The sequence below is a fragment of the Podarcis muralis genome, chromosome Z (assembly GCF_964188315.1).
Source record: "Podarcis muralis chromosome Z, rPodMur119.hap1.1, whole genome shotgun sequence".
NCBI classification, from domain to species: domain Eukaryota; kingdom Metazoa; phylum Chordata; class Lepidosauria; order Squamata; family Lacertidae; genus Podarcis; species Podarcis muralis.
This window is the reverse complement of record NC_135673.1, coordinates 24,982,375-24,999,039: the sequence shown is the minus strand read 5'-3', so window position 1 is coordinate 24,999,039 and position 16,665 is coordinate 24,982,375. Positions and strand designations below refer to the sequence as shown.

At 43.3% G+C, this 16,665-nt stretch overlaps 1 protein-coding gene across 1 annotated transcript in view; it reads right to left on the bottom strand.

Annotated features, from left to right (window-relative positions):
- Positions 1–12,988: 12,988 nt before the first annotated feature.
- The window catches only part of CAPN6 (calpain 6), a 64,527-nt gene continuing 60,850 nt past the window's right edge, over positions 12,989–16,665 (bottom strand). The window contains exon 14 of the mRNA XM_077922227.1: positions 12,989–15,531. Coding sequence (XP_077778353.1) covers positions 15,349–15,531 — 183 coding nt within the window. The 3' untranslated portion in view covers positions 12,989–15,348. The remainder of the gene's footprint in view (positions 15,532–16,665) is intronic.

Sequence of the window (16,665 nt, the reverse complement as noted above, 5' to 3'; positions counted from 1 at the left end):
GTCATGGATCAGTGGTAGAGCATCTGCTATACCCACAGAAGGTCCCAGGTTCAATCCTTGACATTTCCCATGTAGAGCTGGGAAAGACTATTGCTTGAAGCCCTGGAGAGCTGCTTCCAGTCAGTGCTGAGGTAGCTGGACCAATGGCCTGACTCTGCATAAGGCAGTTTCTCGTGTGCCTCTGAAATGTACCTCTGAAAGTGCCGCATAAGCAAATGTGATCTGTTCAATCTCCCTCTTGCAAAGGAAGTTGCCTAGGAGACCTTTAGGGTGGACTGTGCCCTTAGACTTTAACCCCTCCTCCTCCACCTCCACATAAATTCCCTCTGTAACAGCATGCGGCACTGAACCTGTGAGTGATTTATTCATTTACATAAGGTGGCTGTGGTGTCTTCATTTTTTTGCTATCAATTTTCTGCCATTTTTTAATGGTGACAACATAGCCGTGTGCAGGTGACACACTTAGACTCTGGACTTCAAAAATTATTATTATTTGATTAATTTAAAGTATTTTCAAGTCACTTTTTCTGGACCGATGTCCATCCAAAACTGCTTAACGTCAAAACAAAAGATGAAAAGCAGTGCATAGTATAAAACAGTACACAGCCTTAACACTTTGAATGCTACAAATCAACACTTAAACCATAAAGAATTGGGGCGGGGGAAAGTAATCAAATCAGACCATCACCCAGCTGACAAACATCAGGCCTGGAAGACCTGCTGAAACAGATAAGACTCCATAGCCTTCAAAAAAACAAAAAACCACTCACAGCACAGAGGTTTGGCCTCAGTCCAGTGGGAGGGTGTTCCACAGATGTGGGGCTGATAGAGAAGGACTTCTCCCTTGTCACCTTAAAGTACCATCCTCCCCCACCCCACCCCACCCCCATCGTTTAGATGATAGCATGTATTACTCAAAATATGGTAGACCAGCACCACTGCGTTTGGGGCCCTCTAGTTCATTGGTGCCACAAGATATCCTTGTATGGCATTAATTCCAGAGGATCAGCAGGTATGAATAAAAACCAGGGATGGTATTCAACTAAGTTTCACATGATTCAATTAATTTCAATGGGTTTATTCTGAGTAAACTTTGGTTGACTATCACCTCAGGTCAGTCTCCTAGCCACCATCTCTCAGGGTGATTAAAGCATACCTTAGAGGAAGCTCATTCTATATGGGCAAAGCTGTCCTCACTTGTAAATCCTGAGGAAATTTCAATCCTAACTTGATAACACAGAGCCTGTGAAAACTCTGTGATGATGGCTGGACTACACAAACAGCAAGTTTGTGGACTGCACAGCTATAGTTTGCTGATGGTGGTCTGCATCATGACTGAATATTCTCCCCTATAGTAAGGACTCTGTGCATCAGGAGTAATCTGACATCTGAGAAGGACGCTAGCTCCGTGGTAGGGCATCTGCTTTGCATGCAAATAGTTCCAGGTTCAATCCTCACCATCTCTAGGTAGGACCAGGGATGTTCCCTGCCTGAAACATTGGCGAGCCACTGCCAGTTGTAGAATGGACCAATAGCCTGATTTGGTATAAGGCAATAAATCTGCTATCACATTTGCAAAGCTAAGCAGGGTCCAGTATGGTTTCAAATTGGATGGGGGACTTGTGCATTCAGATTCTTTCATGACGGGGTTGGACTAGATGACCCTTGGCCCTTTACGCCCCCTCCAGCTCTACAGTTCCATGGTTCTGATGCAGCTTCCAAAGTCTAGACTTTTACCTGAACTTGCTAGTTGTGATTCTGTCTGAATGTGTGTTTTGTGTGTGTGAAGAGAGACAGACAAAGGAGTTCAAATTTCCCAAATGGCATAGTCTAGGTACAGTTACACCACTTCAGCTGCTCTTTTGTGTAGGCCAAGCCTGTAAGAAGCCATTCTGGAATGAGAGACCACTACTCATTAGCTCTTATTACCTCAAACCATTACCCAACAACAAACACTTATGTGGCACTCAGACATAGCTAATATTGTACAATTGCTAATTAGCCCAGTCTCCCCCATGATGATACAATATGGGGATGGGGAAATGGCACATTATCTATCCTTGACCTCAAGGGGTCCCGGTACAGGAAGATGCTAGCAGTATAACCAGGGAAACTCTGACAAACAAAGAACAGATTATTTAAGGCAAAAGGAGGGAAGTCTCTTTGTGACTTAATGAGTCGCCTATGTATGTCTGAGCAAAAGCCTGAGGGACCTCAACAGGCTCAAAGGAGTGGGTGGTAATGTCAGACTGTGGTTGTCTTATCATCCTGTTTGTGTTGGTCTGTTCTTGTAAATATGTACGTGTTTATTTTCCACCTTTGGCTACCGGTTGGCTGCTTCTCATTGTATACAGGTGATCTCAAGTGTTTGTTTGTCCTGTCTATAAAACTGGGTTTCTCCAAGACAAGTGCTTGAGCCTCTGCCCTAGTCATTTTCTTCTGTTTCCCTTTAGAGTACAACACATTCCAAATTCTGAAGAGATCAAATGATAGCTCTTATCCTTCCTTCTTGAATCTAGCCTACATCCTGCTGTGTGCGTGGTTGGGGGGCGGAGTGCGTTGTTCACAGAAAGACTGTTTTTTGCAACAACAACAACAACAACAAAAATCTGATAAATAACTTCTAAAGCCATTGAACAATTTTTGTTATTTGCTGGGTATTCTCAATAGATTTGCACAGTTGCCCCAATCCAGCAAGGGAGATTTGCAGAGGGTAGAAAGCTACTGGACTGCATTCCCAGCCAATGTAGCTGCATCTTTCCAGCTGTGTTGAGATCTTCATCTGGGTCCCATATAACTAGCTAAATGCATCTTTTGATGTGGCTGGGGATCCACACCCTGGTCTGGGCCACTACTTATTGTATGGAACTAGTATTTGTGCTCAACTAGTGCTGGAATCAGTTGAGGGCAAGTTGCTTACTAAAAGGAGCAGAACTCCTCTCTTGCAGTACCACATTCTTAGGAGATTGGATCAGGGATATTCATATTCCATTCAAGAGGTGGGAGAAAAGATTGTGCTTGACAGCCAATGTATGCTTAATAAGACTCCAACCTGGTATTTTGCTCAAGTTTCCAATCTCCAGCTTGACATTTTCAGAGGTCTTGAAGCCAAAATCTTCTTATTGCTCCTGATGAATGACATGAAGGACCGCCTTTAATTTATTAAGAACTGGGCTGTGGTGTTGATGTAAGAGAGGGGGGAGGGGACATTTCAATCTGGAAGTTGAATCTCTAGCCACAAAGGATTTGGGAAGAGCTAGTCAGAGAAAGCAAAACCAGGCTGGCTGGGCAATAATGGTCTGGCCTGGTGCAGTGCAACTTTCTATACTCCTTAAATCCAATTAAACTTAATCATTGTCTGTGACATTTCCTACTGTTCAGCAAACCTTTGCATGGTGGAGAATCTGACATCAAAGAAAACATGGACTGCATAAAACTCATTGGTACCCAGTCACTGTGATTTCACAGAAAATTACTCTTGCAACTTCTAGAGAACTGTTTTCTTTGCACTTGCCTTTTCGTAAGGGGGAAAATATCCTACGCTACTGGATGACTAAACTTGCTTGTTGGTGGTGTCTCTTTGTGCTAGATGCAACTGCCTCTGCTTCTTCAGCAATGTCCACATTTAGAGCTGCTGATGTTCTGTGTTAAGTTTTATTCAAGGCCTAACTGGCCAAGCGCAATAAGGCATTGGAAATCAGCTGAGAAAGAGAATGGACTTTCAAGCATTGTAAACTGGCTTTTTTCAAAGCAGATAAATTAAAGGGGAACATTCCACCCACAGCCATGCTCAAGGCAGCTCTTTGCCTCTTATGTGTTTTTAATTTCCCAAGATTTGTGAGCATGAACATTGAAGGATGCCACAAGGGGCAATGGTCTGCATCCAGCTCTCTCTGTCCACTGATGCAAGGGATCTTGTTCTGGCAGATGGATGAGTTTTAATGTTGCACAACACAGCAGCTGCGAAAACTCGTTGGCCAACAGATTGCGCAATCCATAGTGCCACGAAGTTACCAGCAACTTTCTTATGCATTCTGCTGTGCAACAATGCTCCACGGACTCAAAACATTTCGCCGGCAGAACAAGTACACCGCTTAGTGATTTTAGCTCAGCGCAACACTGTATGCCACCCAATGTCTTCAACTTCTTGTTTGTTTTTGCTTTTGGGGAAAGAATAAATTATTTTAAGTTAATTCAAATCATCTAGGTAATATGATGTCAGGGTCTTTTCTTAACAAGGTATGTGAATGAAGAGAAGCTCCTCTGATGTTCCCTGAGTAGCTCTCAGGTCTTCACCACCTTTGGGAAACAGCCAGTGGACCAGTTTCAAAGATGGTTGTGTGAAGAACAAACTCTTCACCTTTATTGCCTTTCTTAAGCTGATTTGCTTCTGCCCTTTGGCCTCTGTTCTTTCCTCCCCCAGTCCTCAGTGGCTGCTAACGTCATACCATCTAGCAAGCTGTAACACAATGGTCAAGCTTACTCTTTGGACTGTCTGCTTTAAAAGTTGCACCTTTGAGCTGTGGCTTGGTATCACTGCCATCTTTCAAGTGCACAAGAATTCTGCAGTAGACCATCATTTGTAGTTTCTGAGAATCCCTGAGCTGAGATCTCTCCCAAGCAAATGATCCTGGCATTGTATAGAAACCCGGAGGAGAATTATACTGGCCTGATCTTTTTAAATGAAAACATGACTTATATGACAGAATATTTGCTGCTTGGTTTGCCTGAATTTATTATAGTTACAGGCAAACCATTGGTGCTGTGATTGAGAAAGCTTAGCAGTGATTTTACCAGGTGGCAGCATAAGGCATGGAAGTGACTGATAGGAAGGCCTAATTCTCCAAAGCCATGCTACATTCCAAGATACAGTAGTTGAAGACCAAGCAAATGGGCCAAAGCAGAATATTGTAGGTCACGTTCACACCATACATTTAAAGCACACATAAAGCACATGGCTTCACCCAAAGAATCCTGGGACCTGTAGTTTACCCCTCACAGAGCTACAATCCCAATTACCCTTAACAAGTGCAGATCCCAGGATTCTTTGGGGGGGTAAGTCATGCTTTAAATGTATGGTATAGATGTGACCATAGTTTATATATGGGACATTTGCTTGAGGAGTTCATGGTCAAGTCTAATTGTCTATGCTACATGTTTAAGCCAAGTTTAATATTTGCATCCTAATTCAACAAAGAACGCTGGGAAAATCTGAGGGAGTCTGGAACTGCTCTCAAATGAATAATTTTCAATGTCCACGCCAAATGTGAATTCCAAGCATCCGTGGGGGAACCAATGGCAGTTATGTATTGGTGTAAGACTGGTTTATGCTTGTGGTATAGATATATTTTAGGTCTCAGGGGCAGGGCTGGCCACCTCTTTCTTGCACACACTGTTTGAGGCCAAAACAGGAATATGAGTCATCACTTCTATCAACACTGTGAAAATCAATGGTGGCTTTGACCATTAAGTGATGAAAAGTGAAATCAAAAGGACACACTTGTGGAATAATAAGGGTTGATTTTAGCTGTAGAGGATGGAATGGATACTTTGGTGACATGAGACTAGAAATGATGGCAAACAGTGACCACCATATATGTTGCAAATCCCATATCTGGGAGCTGGAGTAGATTTTTATTCTGATGGTAGGTGAGCAACTAAAATATCTGATAGCTGCTCCAGGGGCAAGAAAGAGGATTTTAGAAGGGAAAATACTTCACATGTCACTTGGGGTTCAAGACTCTGTAATTTGTGTGAGGTACCATTCAAGCACTTTTGTGCTGTGGGGTGTGTGTGTGTGTGTGTGTGAGAGAGAGAGAGAGAGAGAGAGAGAGAGAGAGAGAGAGAGAGAGAGAGCGCAGGCATGATTGTTATGTGCCTATATTCTAAAATGGTGACTCCATGACTTTACAGTTTCACATATCTGGGCTGTTTTTCCTGAGATAAAGCCCCATGGATGTATAGGGGGAAATACGCAGGAAACTATAACTTGTGATGTGCAACAGACACACTTGGCTATAAGTACATGTCTGGAAGCAAAACGACTGCCTGCAGATGGTCAGGAAACACTCTTTCCCAATTTGCAAGGATTATTTCTGTGTGGGAAACCCATAATGTGTGAAGCACCTCTTCAGTCAGGCTCTAAGAGGGTAAATGAAAATGCTTTTTGTGATGGTTCCCTTAGCTACTGTTTTTAGAATTTTACAGGGGCAGCCAAAATATGGGTAAAAGAAGGGGGGTCAGGGGATGGGGCTTGTGGATTTCATTAAAGACTCCCTCCCCCAAAAAGTCAAGCACTTATGATTGTTTATTTATCACCTAGACAAAGCATGCTAGAAATATGATGGTTCCAATCTAATAGAATATGAGTGGTAAGTCCAGGGCTAAGTATGCATAGCCTTAAAAAACAAACAAACAGCAGGGCTGAAATCCCACCAATCAGTGTTTGGTGTGGAATGGGGGACGAGCTAATGAATCCAGTGACAGCACATTTGATTGGTGGGACTTCAAAGTAACACAACATAACCTTGTCTGTTGGCTCAGGCTGAGGAGTTGTGCCTGTAGTACCAACCTGTTAAGTTCCTCCAACCATGGTGAAGTACCAGGTTGGAAGTCTGTTTCTGTATATGAAAAATTCCTAGCTAGATCAGACTGATCTGTACTGTTGAGGTTGCAAAAAAGAAAAGAAAAGAAAATCTGTGCTGGGCAAATTGAGGTTAAAAAGAAAATTGCAAGCTTGACAGGATTGATCTTTTGTGTGTGTGTGTGTGTGACACAAGTGTTGCCTACGGGGTTTATTTTCAGGGTTTCCAAAAATAAAATAAAAAATTGAACAGAAAATAACCTACATTTCCACTGTTTAACATTTTGCTGTACATTCTTTACTTTTCTTTTCTTTTAAACATATTATTTCTTTAAAGGAAAAAAGAAAAATTGTGTAGTGAAATTCTTCTGTAACTTTGGATTAAGAGATACTTTTTTAAAAGAAAAGAATAAAGCATTCTTTCCTTTGTAAATGTGCTGATGGCATGGATTCAGCTTTCTGACATCAGCATCCATTTTTTAATAAAATGAAAATAAAGATTTTTTCCCCTCGTTTCCAATATTTTAAGTTATTTTCAATTGTGGTTGAAGCAATAGAACATTGAAATTATGGATTGTGCATGACAGTGTCTTGAGTGTAAAAATAAAAATAAAAATTGCAGTTTGAAACTTGGACCTAAAGTATTGCAAATAAAAAATTTAAATACCAATGGACTGTGTCCCCTGCGTATATGAGTCTGCTGCTGCATGTTAGAGAGGGGCGGGGAAGAGGGAGAAACAAGACTGGTTCCAGGTTTGAAGGTGTCACTGTGGCATATCTTTCAACATTTCACAAATGAGCACACAGGTAAAGGGAGTGTATATTAGTCAGAGAGATGAACTAGAACTGTAGAGACCTGAGTTGGGACCCATCTTCGGCCATAAAGCTCATTGCATGACCTGGACCAATCTCTTTCAGCCTAACTAGCTCATAAGAGTGGCATTTTCACAGTTCAAAACCACACTTTCACTAGCCAAAAGCACTTGAGTTAAGCATGAAGCAGGGCTGGTGAGAGGTGTGGCCTGAGAAGAGAGGGTGTGGCCTGGGGAAGAGTCCTGAAGATTTGCTAAAGCTAAAGAGACCCCTGACAGTTAAGTCCAGTCACGAACGACTCTGGGGTTGTGGCGCTCATCTCGCTTTACAGGCCGTGGGAGATGGCGTTTGTCCGCTCCGCAGACAGTTTTTCCGGGTCATGTGGCCAGCATGACTAAGCCACTTCTTGCGCAATGGAACACCGACACCAGAGCAGCGCATGGAAACACCGTTTACCTTCCCGCCGGAGCGGTACCTATTTATCTACTTGCACTTTGACGTGCTTTCAAACTGCTAGGTTGGCAGGAGCAGGGACCGAGCAACAGGAGCTCACCCCATCGACAGGGTCAAATGTCATGCATGGGCCTGAGATGCCCCCCCTTCATTAATGCAACATGTACAGTAGCCTGTTGGTGCCATGTGTCTTCCTATCCTACTCCTATGACCACTAGAACAGTATGTGTGTAAGAAAATGGTGCATGACTAGCCAGTCATGGTGCCAGTAATTCCTAAAACACACCCCTGACACCCTAACCTATACATTTATGCTTTCTTTTTGTTGCTCTTTGTTGCTTTCAATGCTTCATGAGAGAGAAACTGCTATGGCAGAGAAACAGGAAATCAAACCTGAGACCTAGTGTGGTGTGGGCAGTGGTAGAGGAAGGGGGCAGGGGAGCAGTCGCCCTGGATGCGGCGGTGCGAGCCACTGCCATCACACCGCCACAGTCACATGCAGAGAATCCCTCTACCGCCGCTGCCGCCGCGAGCAGAAGATCCCACCACCATCCGCACGGCACTTGCGTGGCGCCGTGAGAAAACAGCCTGGCGGCGTATGCACAGCACCGCTATGTACGGCGCACACACCGCTGGTCAGTTTGCCCCGCCCCCAACATCCCACACTGGGTGCCGGTTAGTCTTCCTTTGCCCCTGGGTGTGGGGGCTAATGTGTTTGGTTTGGAAGTGGGATGCTCAGGCTCAAAGATCCCTCTTGAACCATAAAGACCTGAATGATATTCTCCAAGTCCTTCACCCAGTGTGAATAAAAGAAAGTTTTAGCGTCTTCTTTGGAGCTTCTTAGATCTGAATACCACAAGGGATCTCAGTATTACAGTGCTGAGTGCTTCCAGATGACTGGTTTATTGAGCATTCATCCTGACTCATTTGCAGGAGACTAGATCCTGTAGTGGCAAGAGGTGCTAGTCCATGCTTCCCAATGCATTGTCCCATTATTGCAAAAGTCTTATCTTTTTTGTTGGGAAGGGGGGCTTTGTTGCACAGTGCTTCCCAATCAAGTGAGTGCAATTATTAATTTACCATTATGTGACTGAATCCCATTCGGAAATAAAAGCAGCCTGGACGCGGCCTTAAATACAGTTGTTCAGGCAGCTGGGTGGACAGTGAACTATAGAACAGGATTGCCATTGTGTGGTCACACCTGGTCACTGCACCCATGCATTCCTTAATGGGACATACGGTAGTTCCCACGTAGCCAAGGAGGGGGAAATCAAGCCTTGGAGGATTTCTGACAGTGGTGGCTGCTGCCCACAAGACCTGCTGCAGCTGCAATGTCAAGGAGCATGGCAAAAGAACTGTCACAAGGGTGTGGCCATGTTGTTCTGATTTTCTCCCTGTAATGCACTAGCATTGCAATTGCTGGGAGAAAAGTTACATTCTTTCCCACCTGTTCTGGTTCTCTCCGTATACTCCTCCTTTGCAACCAAGCAGGGAGCGCGGAAACATTGCCGTTTTGTCAATGCGTGTAGCCTACAGGATTGCAGCCTGATCTGGTCTTAAAGCTGCTAGCAAGAGACTCCTTACACGAGAAAATGTTATCCCCCCCCCCACCCTTCTTATTAATTTCTACATTTCTTTTCCAGGATATGGAATAAGATGGAGGGATATTCAATGGACTAGGACAGGAGTAAGCAAACTTTTTCAGCAGGGGGCCGGTCCACTGTCCCTCAGACCTTGTGGGGGGCGGGACTATATTCTGCGGGGGAAAATGAACAAATTCCTATGCCCCACAAATAACCCAGAGATGCATTTTAAATAAAATCACACATTCTACTCATGTAAAAACACACTGATTCCCGGACCGTCCACAGGCCGGATTTAGAAGATGATTGGGCCAGATCTGGCCTCCGGGCCTTAGGTTGCCTACCCATGGACTAGGACCTGGGAAACCAGGGTTAACATCAACCATGACACTCGCTGGGTCACCCTGAGCCAGTCACGCTCTCTCAGCCTAACCTACCTCACAGGGTTGTCAAGAGGATAATATGGGGGGAAAGGAGACCCACAAATGCCACCTTGAGCTTCTTGGAAGAAAGGTGGATTGGATAAAAATATAATACTGATAAATAAGGAATAGTAGTAATAATAAACATCCTCTCTCCAGCCTGTTTGCTTCTGGTTTTGAATTGGGGGTGGGGTATTTGGAACCATGAAGAAATGCCTAACCTAAAAATCAAAGAAAAAAGAACATGGATTAAAATCAGGAAATTCAAGCCTATAAATAATAGGACATGCGGGTCATAAGCAAAGAATTCTGGGAACTATGCTTTGTTAAGAGTCTCTCAACAACTATCAGCACCTTTAACAAACTACAGTTCCCAGGATTCTTTGGGGGAAGCCATGTCTCTTAAAGCAGTATAAGAGTGCTTTAAATGCATAGTGTGAGTGAGTCTTTTTTTCTTTTTTTTTCTTACGAAAGATGAATGGGATTCTGAAATGGAATAGAAGAAGAAGCCTTGCACATCTTTACATGTACATCCTGCAAATCCCCAGAACTTAAGCAGCCCACACCATAGCTGTGCTGACCTGCTGTGATGGGGAAACTCTGCCATCCATGCAGACTTTGCAGGGTCAGGAGGCCCCTTTGGATCAAAGTTGTTAGGAATGCAAACAGCAGCTTCAGCTCAGCACTTGCAAACCACCAGTGAGCAGCCAGCAGCAGAGGCACCAGGAGGTCAGCTGCAAGTCAATTCAGATTAACACTTACAAGCCAATCAGGACAAAAATAGAGTTAATCTACTGGTTTGAGCCTCTAAACAGGGTGAATCAGAGGTGATTTGGCTCTCAGTGCACGTTGAGGAATATGAAGCGAATTAATGCAAATATTTAAATCTGTGCCCTCGCTTTATTGGATTTTACTTTCATTGTCAAGTTGGGGAGGGTGCTTCCAGAGGTGGAGAGTGCTCAATAAAGTAAAGTAAAATCCCAAATCACCATCAGCTTGTTAGGCCCCAACCCGGTTTGAAAAAATGCAAAAATCAAGACCCGCTTAGCCAAATGCAGACTGCCAGCTATATGTCAGGTGACAAGCGAGGAAGATTTGACCTTTGAAATAATCACAGGTCAAGTTCAAAAAGGGGGCTCTGTCTAAACTGGAGGAAAACAGGATGCTGGAGTAGATGGGGAACTGGTCTGATTCAGCAGGGCTTTTCTTCTGTTCTTAAGGATCCTTGTCTTGCTTCACATATACAACTATAGGCTCAAAGGCCCTCCCTCGCTACAGATATTGGTGATGTGTGTATAGATAGCAAGGAAGGGATGTGCAATAATAGGGTAGGGCTAATTAACATGGTTCTGCTCCACACTCCAACACTGTTCAAAGAACTCCCAAAGGGGGCAAGCATAACCTCTCACATCCTATGAAGGCCACCTTTGCTGTGAAGCCATAAGTAGCCTCAGGAGTGCCAGCTTGGCCCTGCGACCGTGGGTGTCCAGGGCTGTGGGTGCCATGCTGCGTGCATGACCCTGGTGCCAAATTTTGTGGGTGGCCAGCCCCTTCATGGGGAATTTTGTGGGTACTTGGGCACCCTGGGCCCCAGACATCCAGCACCTATGAGTAGCCTCCAGGATACACCCTTTTTTAAAAATGACTTTTTGCAGTTATGAAAATGATGAGGAAATGCACCAAAAACCGTGTGATAAACCAGTGGTTGATGAGAAGGTGTATAATTCCCCTGCAAGCAAATGCCCAATAAACAGAGGGCATATTATAAATTCTGCACAATTTGTGCAAAACAAATCAGGATGACTGCTCTGGAGAAGCTGTTATCCTTAACCTGTTTAGTCCTCATCCACAAATGAGACTAAGGAACATGCACTTGCTATTAGTCATCTATCGTTACCATTGCCACTACCCACCCATTCGTGTCTCTGCTGTTGTTGAAATTTATATTGCAAGTCCTTTAGGGTCAGGGGGTTCCCTTTTCCCCTAGCTTGTGCTTACCCACGTTGGAGGAAAACAAATACATTTCCTTCTCTTGAGTTTGTAGTTAATGTATGTGTAAACCACACGAGGGCACTGTTTGTCTAGCAATCTGGCCGCACTTGTTCGTGAGCCTCTTTGTCTACGTTAACTCCACCCCTATAAGCTGAGCCATTTTGTTTATCATTCATCCCTAGCTTGTTGAGACAATATGTCTTCTGTTTCTCACTCACCTCACTATTCATCCTGTAGTTTCTTCATGAATAAAGCATTTGAACTCCAAGAACTGCAAGTGATTATTCCAAACTACGGTAATTCCATCAAGCTGCAAGGTCTGCTAACAATCGATGTCAGCAAATCTCTGAATTGCCTGGTTTGGAATACAAATTTGGCATGTTCATAAAGTACACCCGTATCCTGATTGTGCAATTTCAATTCGTTCTCCATCTCAAATGTTAATCTGAACCAGAGAAGTGGGAGGCAACATCTCTGCTATAGGAGAGAGGTAGGGAAAATGAGAAGGAGGAAGGAGGAAGGAGGAAGAGACCTCCCCCCACTCCGGTTTTAGGGGAGATCTTGTGATATGTCTCTGGAAACTGGTGCTGCTGGTGGCAGTGCTTCTCTGCTATTAGTGGAGGTGGCAGGGTGAGATGGGAGGTGGGTGGGGACGGCCCAACCATGAGACAAGGTGAAGCCTCGTGGACGGCAGAATCCCCAGGTGCAGCAGATCCTGATGTAGATCTTTATTTGGGCATTGGGCCGGCCCTGGAGGCTTCCACACTCATGGGCTGGGCCTGGGTCAAAGGCACCTTTGCCTGGAAATGTGCTGATCTTGGGGTGCTCTTCTAGAATGGGGCAATACTTTTTTCCAAGGAGGTTTGGTGGCTTGGATTAGGGGTGGGGCTGGAAATGGGAATTCCCACATCCAGCAAGTGGAAGGGAGCGAGGAAGTAACCTGAAATAAAGTTGAGTGATCTTGTGCAAGTGGAACTTCTGCCGAGAAGATTCCTCTAGCTGATTATGCCCCTGCCCATCTGCACAACCCCCACTTTGAAGGGTCAACCCTCTGGAGAGTGTTTTTTGGAAGGTGCAGGTGGGAGGAGGGGAAGAGAGAGTTGTACAAATGATTTTTTACTCATGCAACCATTGGACACAACTCAATAATAAAAGCATACATTTTATTCAGATGTTGCCACTGATAACAGATAATCGTTGGACTTGACAATCTTTGGACTTTATGAAAATAAAAACATACAGAAAGTTAACAGTAATAAGATATGTTATTGCCACCAGGAATTGTGCTTTGCAATTTTTTGATATGATGATTACAGTTTTATTATATATAATGTTATGTTTCTTTACAGCCAGTTACGTGTGTGTTGTGGTACTCTGAACATGATTTACGTAACAAGACAATTGTGGTGTGTGTTGACCTAGTCATTTGCCATGGCTGTTTCTATTGATATAATTTATGTAATTAATGATGTAATTTATGTAATTAATGATATTAATGATGTTACATATTAATAGTTTGATTATTGCAATATAAGCAGTGGAGACAGCAATGACTATTTAGCAAGTGGAATCTATTTATGATTAATTTACACTGGATAAATCTTAAAAAAAGCGAAGAAATACTAATGAAGATGGAAAAAACGTAATGTACTAGATCTCTACTAGTTGGATATTATTGAGATTATGTTCCTTTAAGAATGATAGATTCTAATTGCCTGTACCTATTGATTATTACTTAGAATATCTTTGATTGACTTTACTTATTTCTTCTATAGATATCCTGTGTTGTCTGAATTACTGCAAAGAAGGTATCCTTTCTTGTAACACACAAGTGTTTAGGTAATTAATGGTGTTACAATCTCCTAAGATTAATTTATATTTTTATGATCAATATTAGGGAGTGGAGACCGCAATGACCATTTGCCAGATGGGATCCATTGATGATTAAGCCTCATTGAAAAAGTTTGATAAAGTTGTAATAGTATATAAATGAAGATGTGGAATACTTAACCTTTTGGATTTGTATCGGTTGGGTATCATTGCAATTAGGTCTCTTTAAGAATATTTAATTCTAATTGCCTGCACCTTCCCCGTTGCAGGGATTGCTCCTATATAGTTTAGTTTCAATGATCATTCATACGGAGCATCTCTGACTGGCAACTTCTGCGTTCCTGTGGACTATTTCGTCTGAAAAAACCTACTGAAAAATCTCCTGGAAACTTTGTCACTGAAGAAGCCCAATCAATGGGTGAAACAAGGGTGTATCCTGAGAACTGGTCTATCATCAGCTGCCTTATTGTTACTAAGTGGTTCTGTTTGTTACACTTTTAAGACATAGGACTATGCAGAAGGAAGACATCAGGATGAAATGGCATTGCCAACAGGAACTGTACATTGTAATTGTTGGACTTGACAATCTTTGGACTTGACAATCTTTGGACTTTACGACAATAAAAACATACAGAAGGTTAACAGTAATATGATATGTTATTGCCACCAGGAACTGTGCTTTGCAATTTTTTGATATGACGATTACAGTTTTATTATATATAAATGTTATGTTTCTTTACAGACGGTTACATGTGTGTTATGGTATTCTGAACTGATAACAGATAGGCATCGAAAACAAAAGCAACAGTGCAAAAAAATGCTCAGTACAATAAACCGCTATCATATCCATATTCCTTTCATTTTTCTGTCCCAAGAGCTGTCATACAATTCAGTTGGCTCAGATAGAAGGCAGGCATACCTTCCCAATGTGGACAGATGCAATCCTTTAAACTACATTCCCCACAGTTTAGGATTAGGAATGGCAAAGCTTGTGTTTCGCATCCCAGAACTTTGATTTTCCCATGCTGGGATTTGTCATTGTTTGTGTCATATTTAGCAAATACCTAGGCATTTACTTAATGCAACTAAAAGGAAACTACTCCTACTATCAGAAGCAATATTCAACAGTGCTGTTGAGGAAGGACCATAGCTCAGTGGTGGAGCATCTGCTTTGCATGCAGAAGGCCCCAGGTCCAATCCCCAGCATCTGGAAGAAGCTCACTGTCTGAAACCCCAGAGAACTGCTGCCAGTCAGTATCGACCATATTGAGCTATAGTTGGTATAAGGCAGCTCCCCAAGTTCCGATGAAATGCTATTTTCTAGCAGAACAGCTAAAATGCATTGCGAGGCTATAATGGTTTCATGTGAATTGCACTAGTGAAGCCAGTGCCTGGAAGCAGCTGCTATCTGTGATAGAAAATACGTTTGGAGATATATACTGTATGTGTGTGTATGTGTGTGGTGAAAGAGAAAGACAAATGATATATTTGGCTGCACATTTGCTCTCGGCTTCTTTCTCTTTTGTTTGCCATTTGTTGTTGCCCAAGTAGGACCCAGACACAACACCCCAAGCATTTTAAAGCATTTCACACCAACATGCAAATCAGTGGCTCTTGCTCCATCCCCATTGCGGATGCTCACTGGAAACTCTTGCCTGTCAGCCCTTAGAATTCAGAACTCCACGAGGTCATCGCTAGTAACAACCTTGATGGTGATGTGACCTGGCATGTCATAATCTTCGCGACTCCCTCTGTCCTGGAGTTGGAACTTCTGAAGACTTCTGGGGTAATTGGGTGATACTGAGATCCGCACTTGTCCCATGAACTTGTCGCAAAGGAGCCCGCTGTGCCAAACCTACAGAGATAGGAAGGAAATGAGAAATAATTGCTGCTAGATGGGCTGGCATTTTCCTCCCCATGCACCCCTCCCCGCGACTGGAAAGGGTCAAAAGGTCATCTGTACAAGTCCTCAATTGGAAGTGCTCTCCTCTTTCAACCTCGCCTTGACCTCTGTGGGTTTTGTGTATCACTGTTGCACAGATGGGAAAGATGCGCCCCCAACACAGCTATGTGCTGCTGCTACAGGCTGTTTGAAACTGTTTAGAGGTTCCCTCCTGCAGCAAAGCGGTCTTCCCTCTTATATGACAGCCGCAGAGGATGGAATTAACAAAGACATACAGATCGTGGAACTATGTGTGGTGTGTTTTTCACCTCCCTGAAAGCCACCCCCAAAATCACAGAAAAGATGCTTTAAGGGGGAACATTTTCACACCCCTGTTCTCCATTCCTTGCTAGCACCATTGCTGTTACTGGCAGACTGTTACTGACAGATTTGCCCAAGTAAAAATGCAGGTTTAGTATATCTAACCACATGCATCCTTTGTTATCCTGATTTCCTCTCACTTACCTTCTCTTCATATATACACATACATAGTATACAAGGCCCCATCTACACTGGCGTTCCGCTGGCTTTTTAAAATGCATGTGTTTCATACAGCCATTCCTATCACATGCAAATCTACTACAGTCGTACCTTGGTTTTCAAACAGCTTTGTTCTCATACATTTTGGCTTCCCAACGCCGCAAACCCGGAAGTGACTGTTCCAGTTTGCGAACTATTTTTGGAAGCCGAACGTCTGACAGGGCTTCCGCGGCTTCTGATTGGCTGCAGGAAGCTCCCTGCAGCCAATCACAATATACCTGCTTTTTTATTATGTTAAAATGTACTACGGTGGCCACTTGTAATTTGAAGAAAAAGCAGGGAGTCCCAGTCCAGATCAGAGCCACACTCCAGTTTCCTATTGAAAAATCACCCTGAACTGTTACTAAATGCCTCTGGTAGTGTTTATGGCAAGCTTTACAGCAGGAAACCATTTGGAGGGGGGCATTCTAGAATGAAGTTTTGCAACTGCTTTTTCATCCCCCCCAACTTAAAAATTGGTCTGATTAAGCACACTTTTACAAAAGCATGTTTATTATAATATACAGC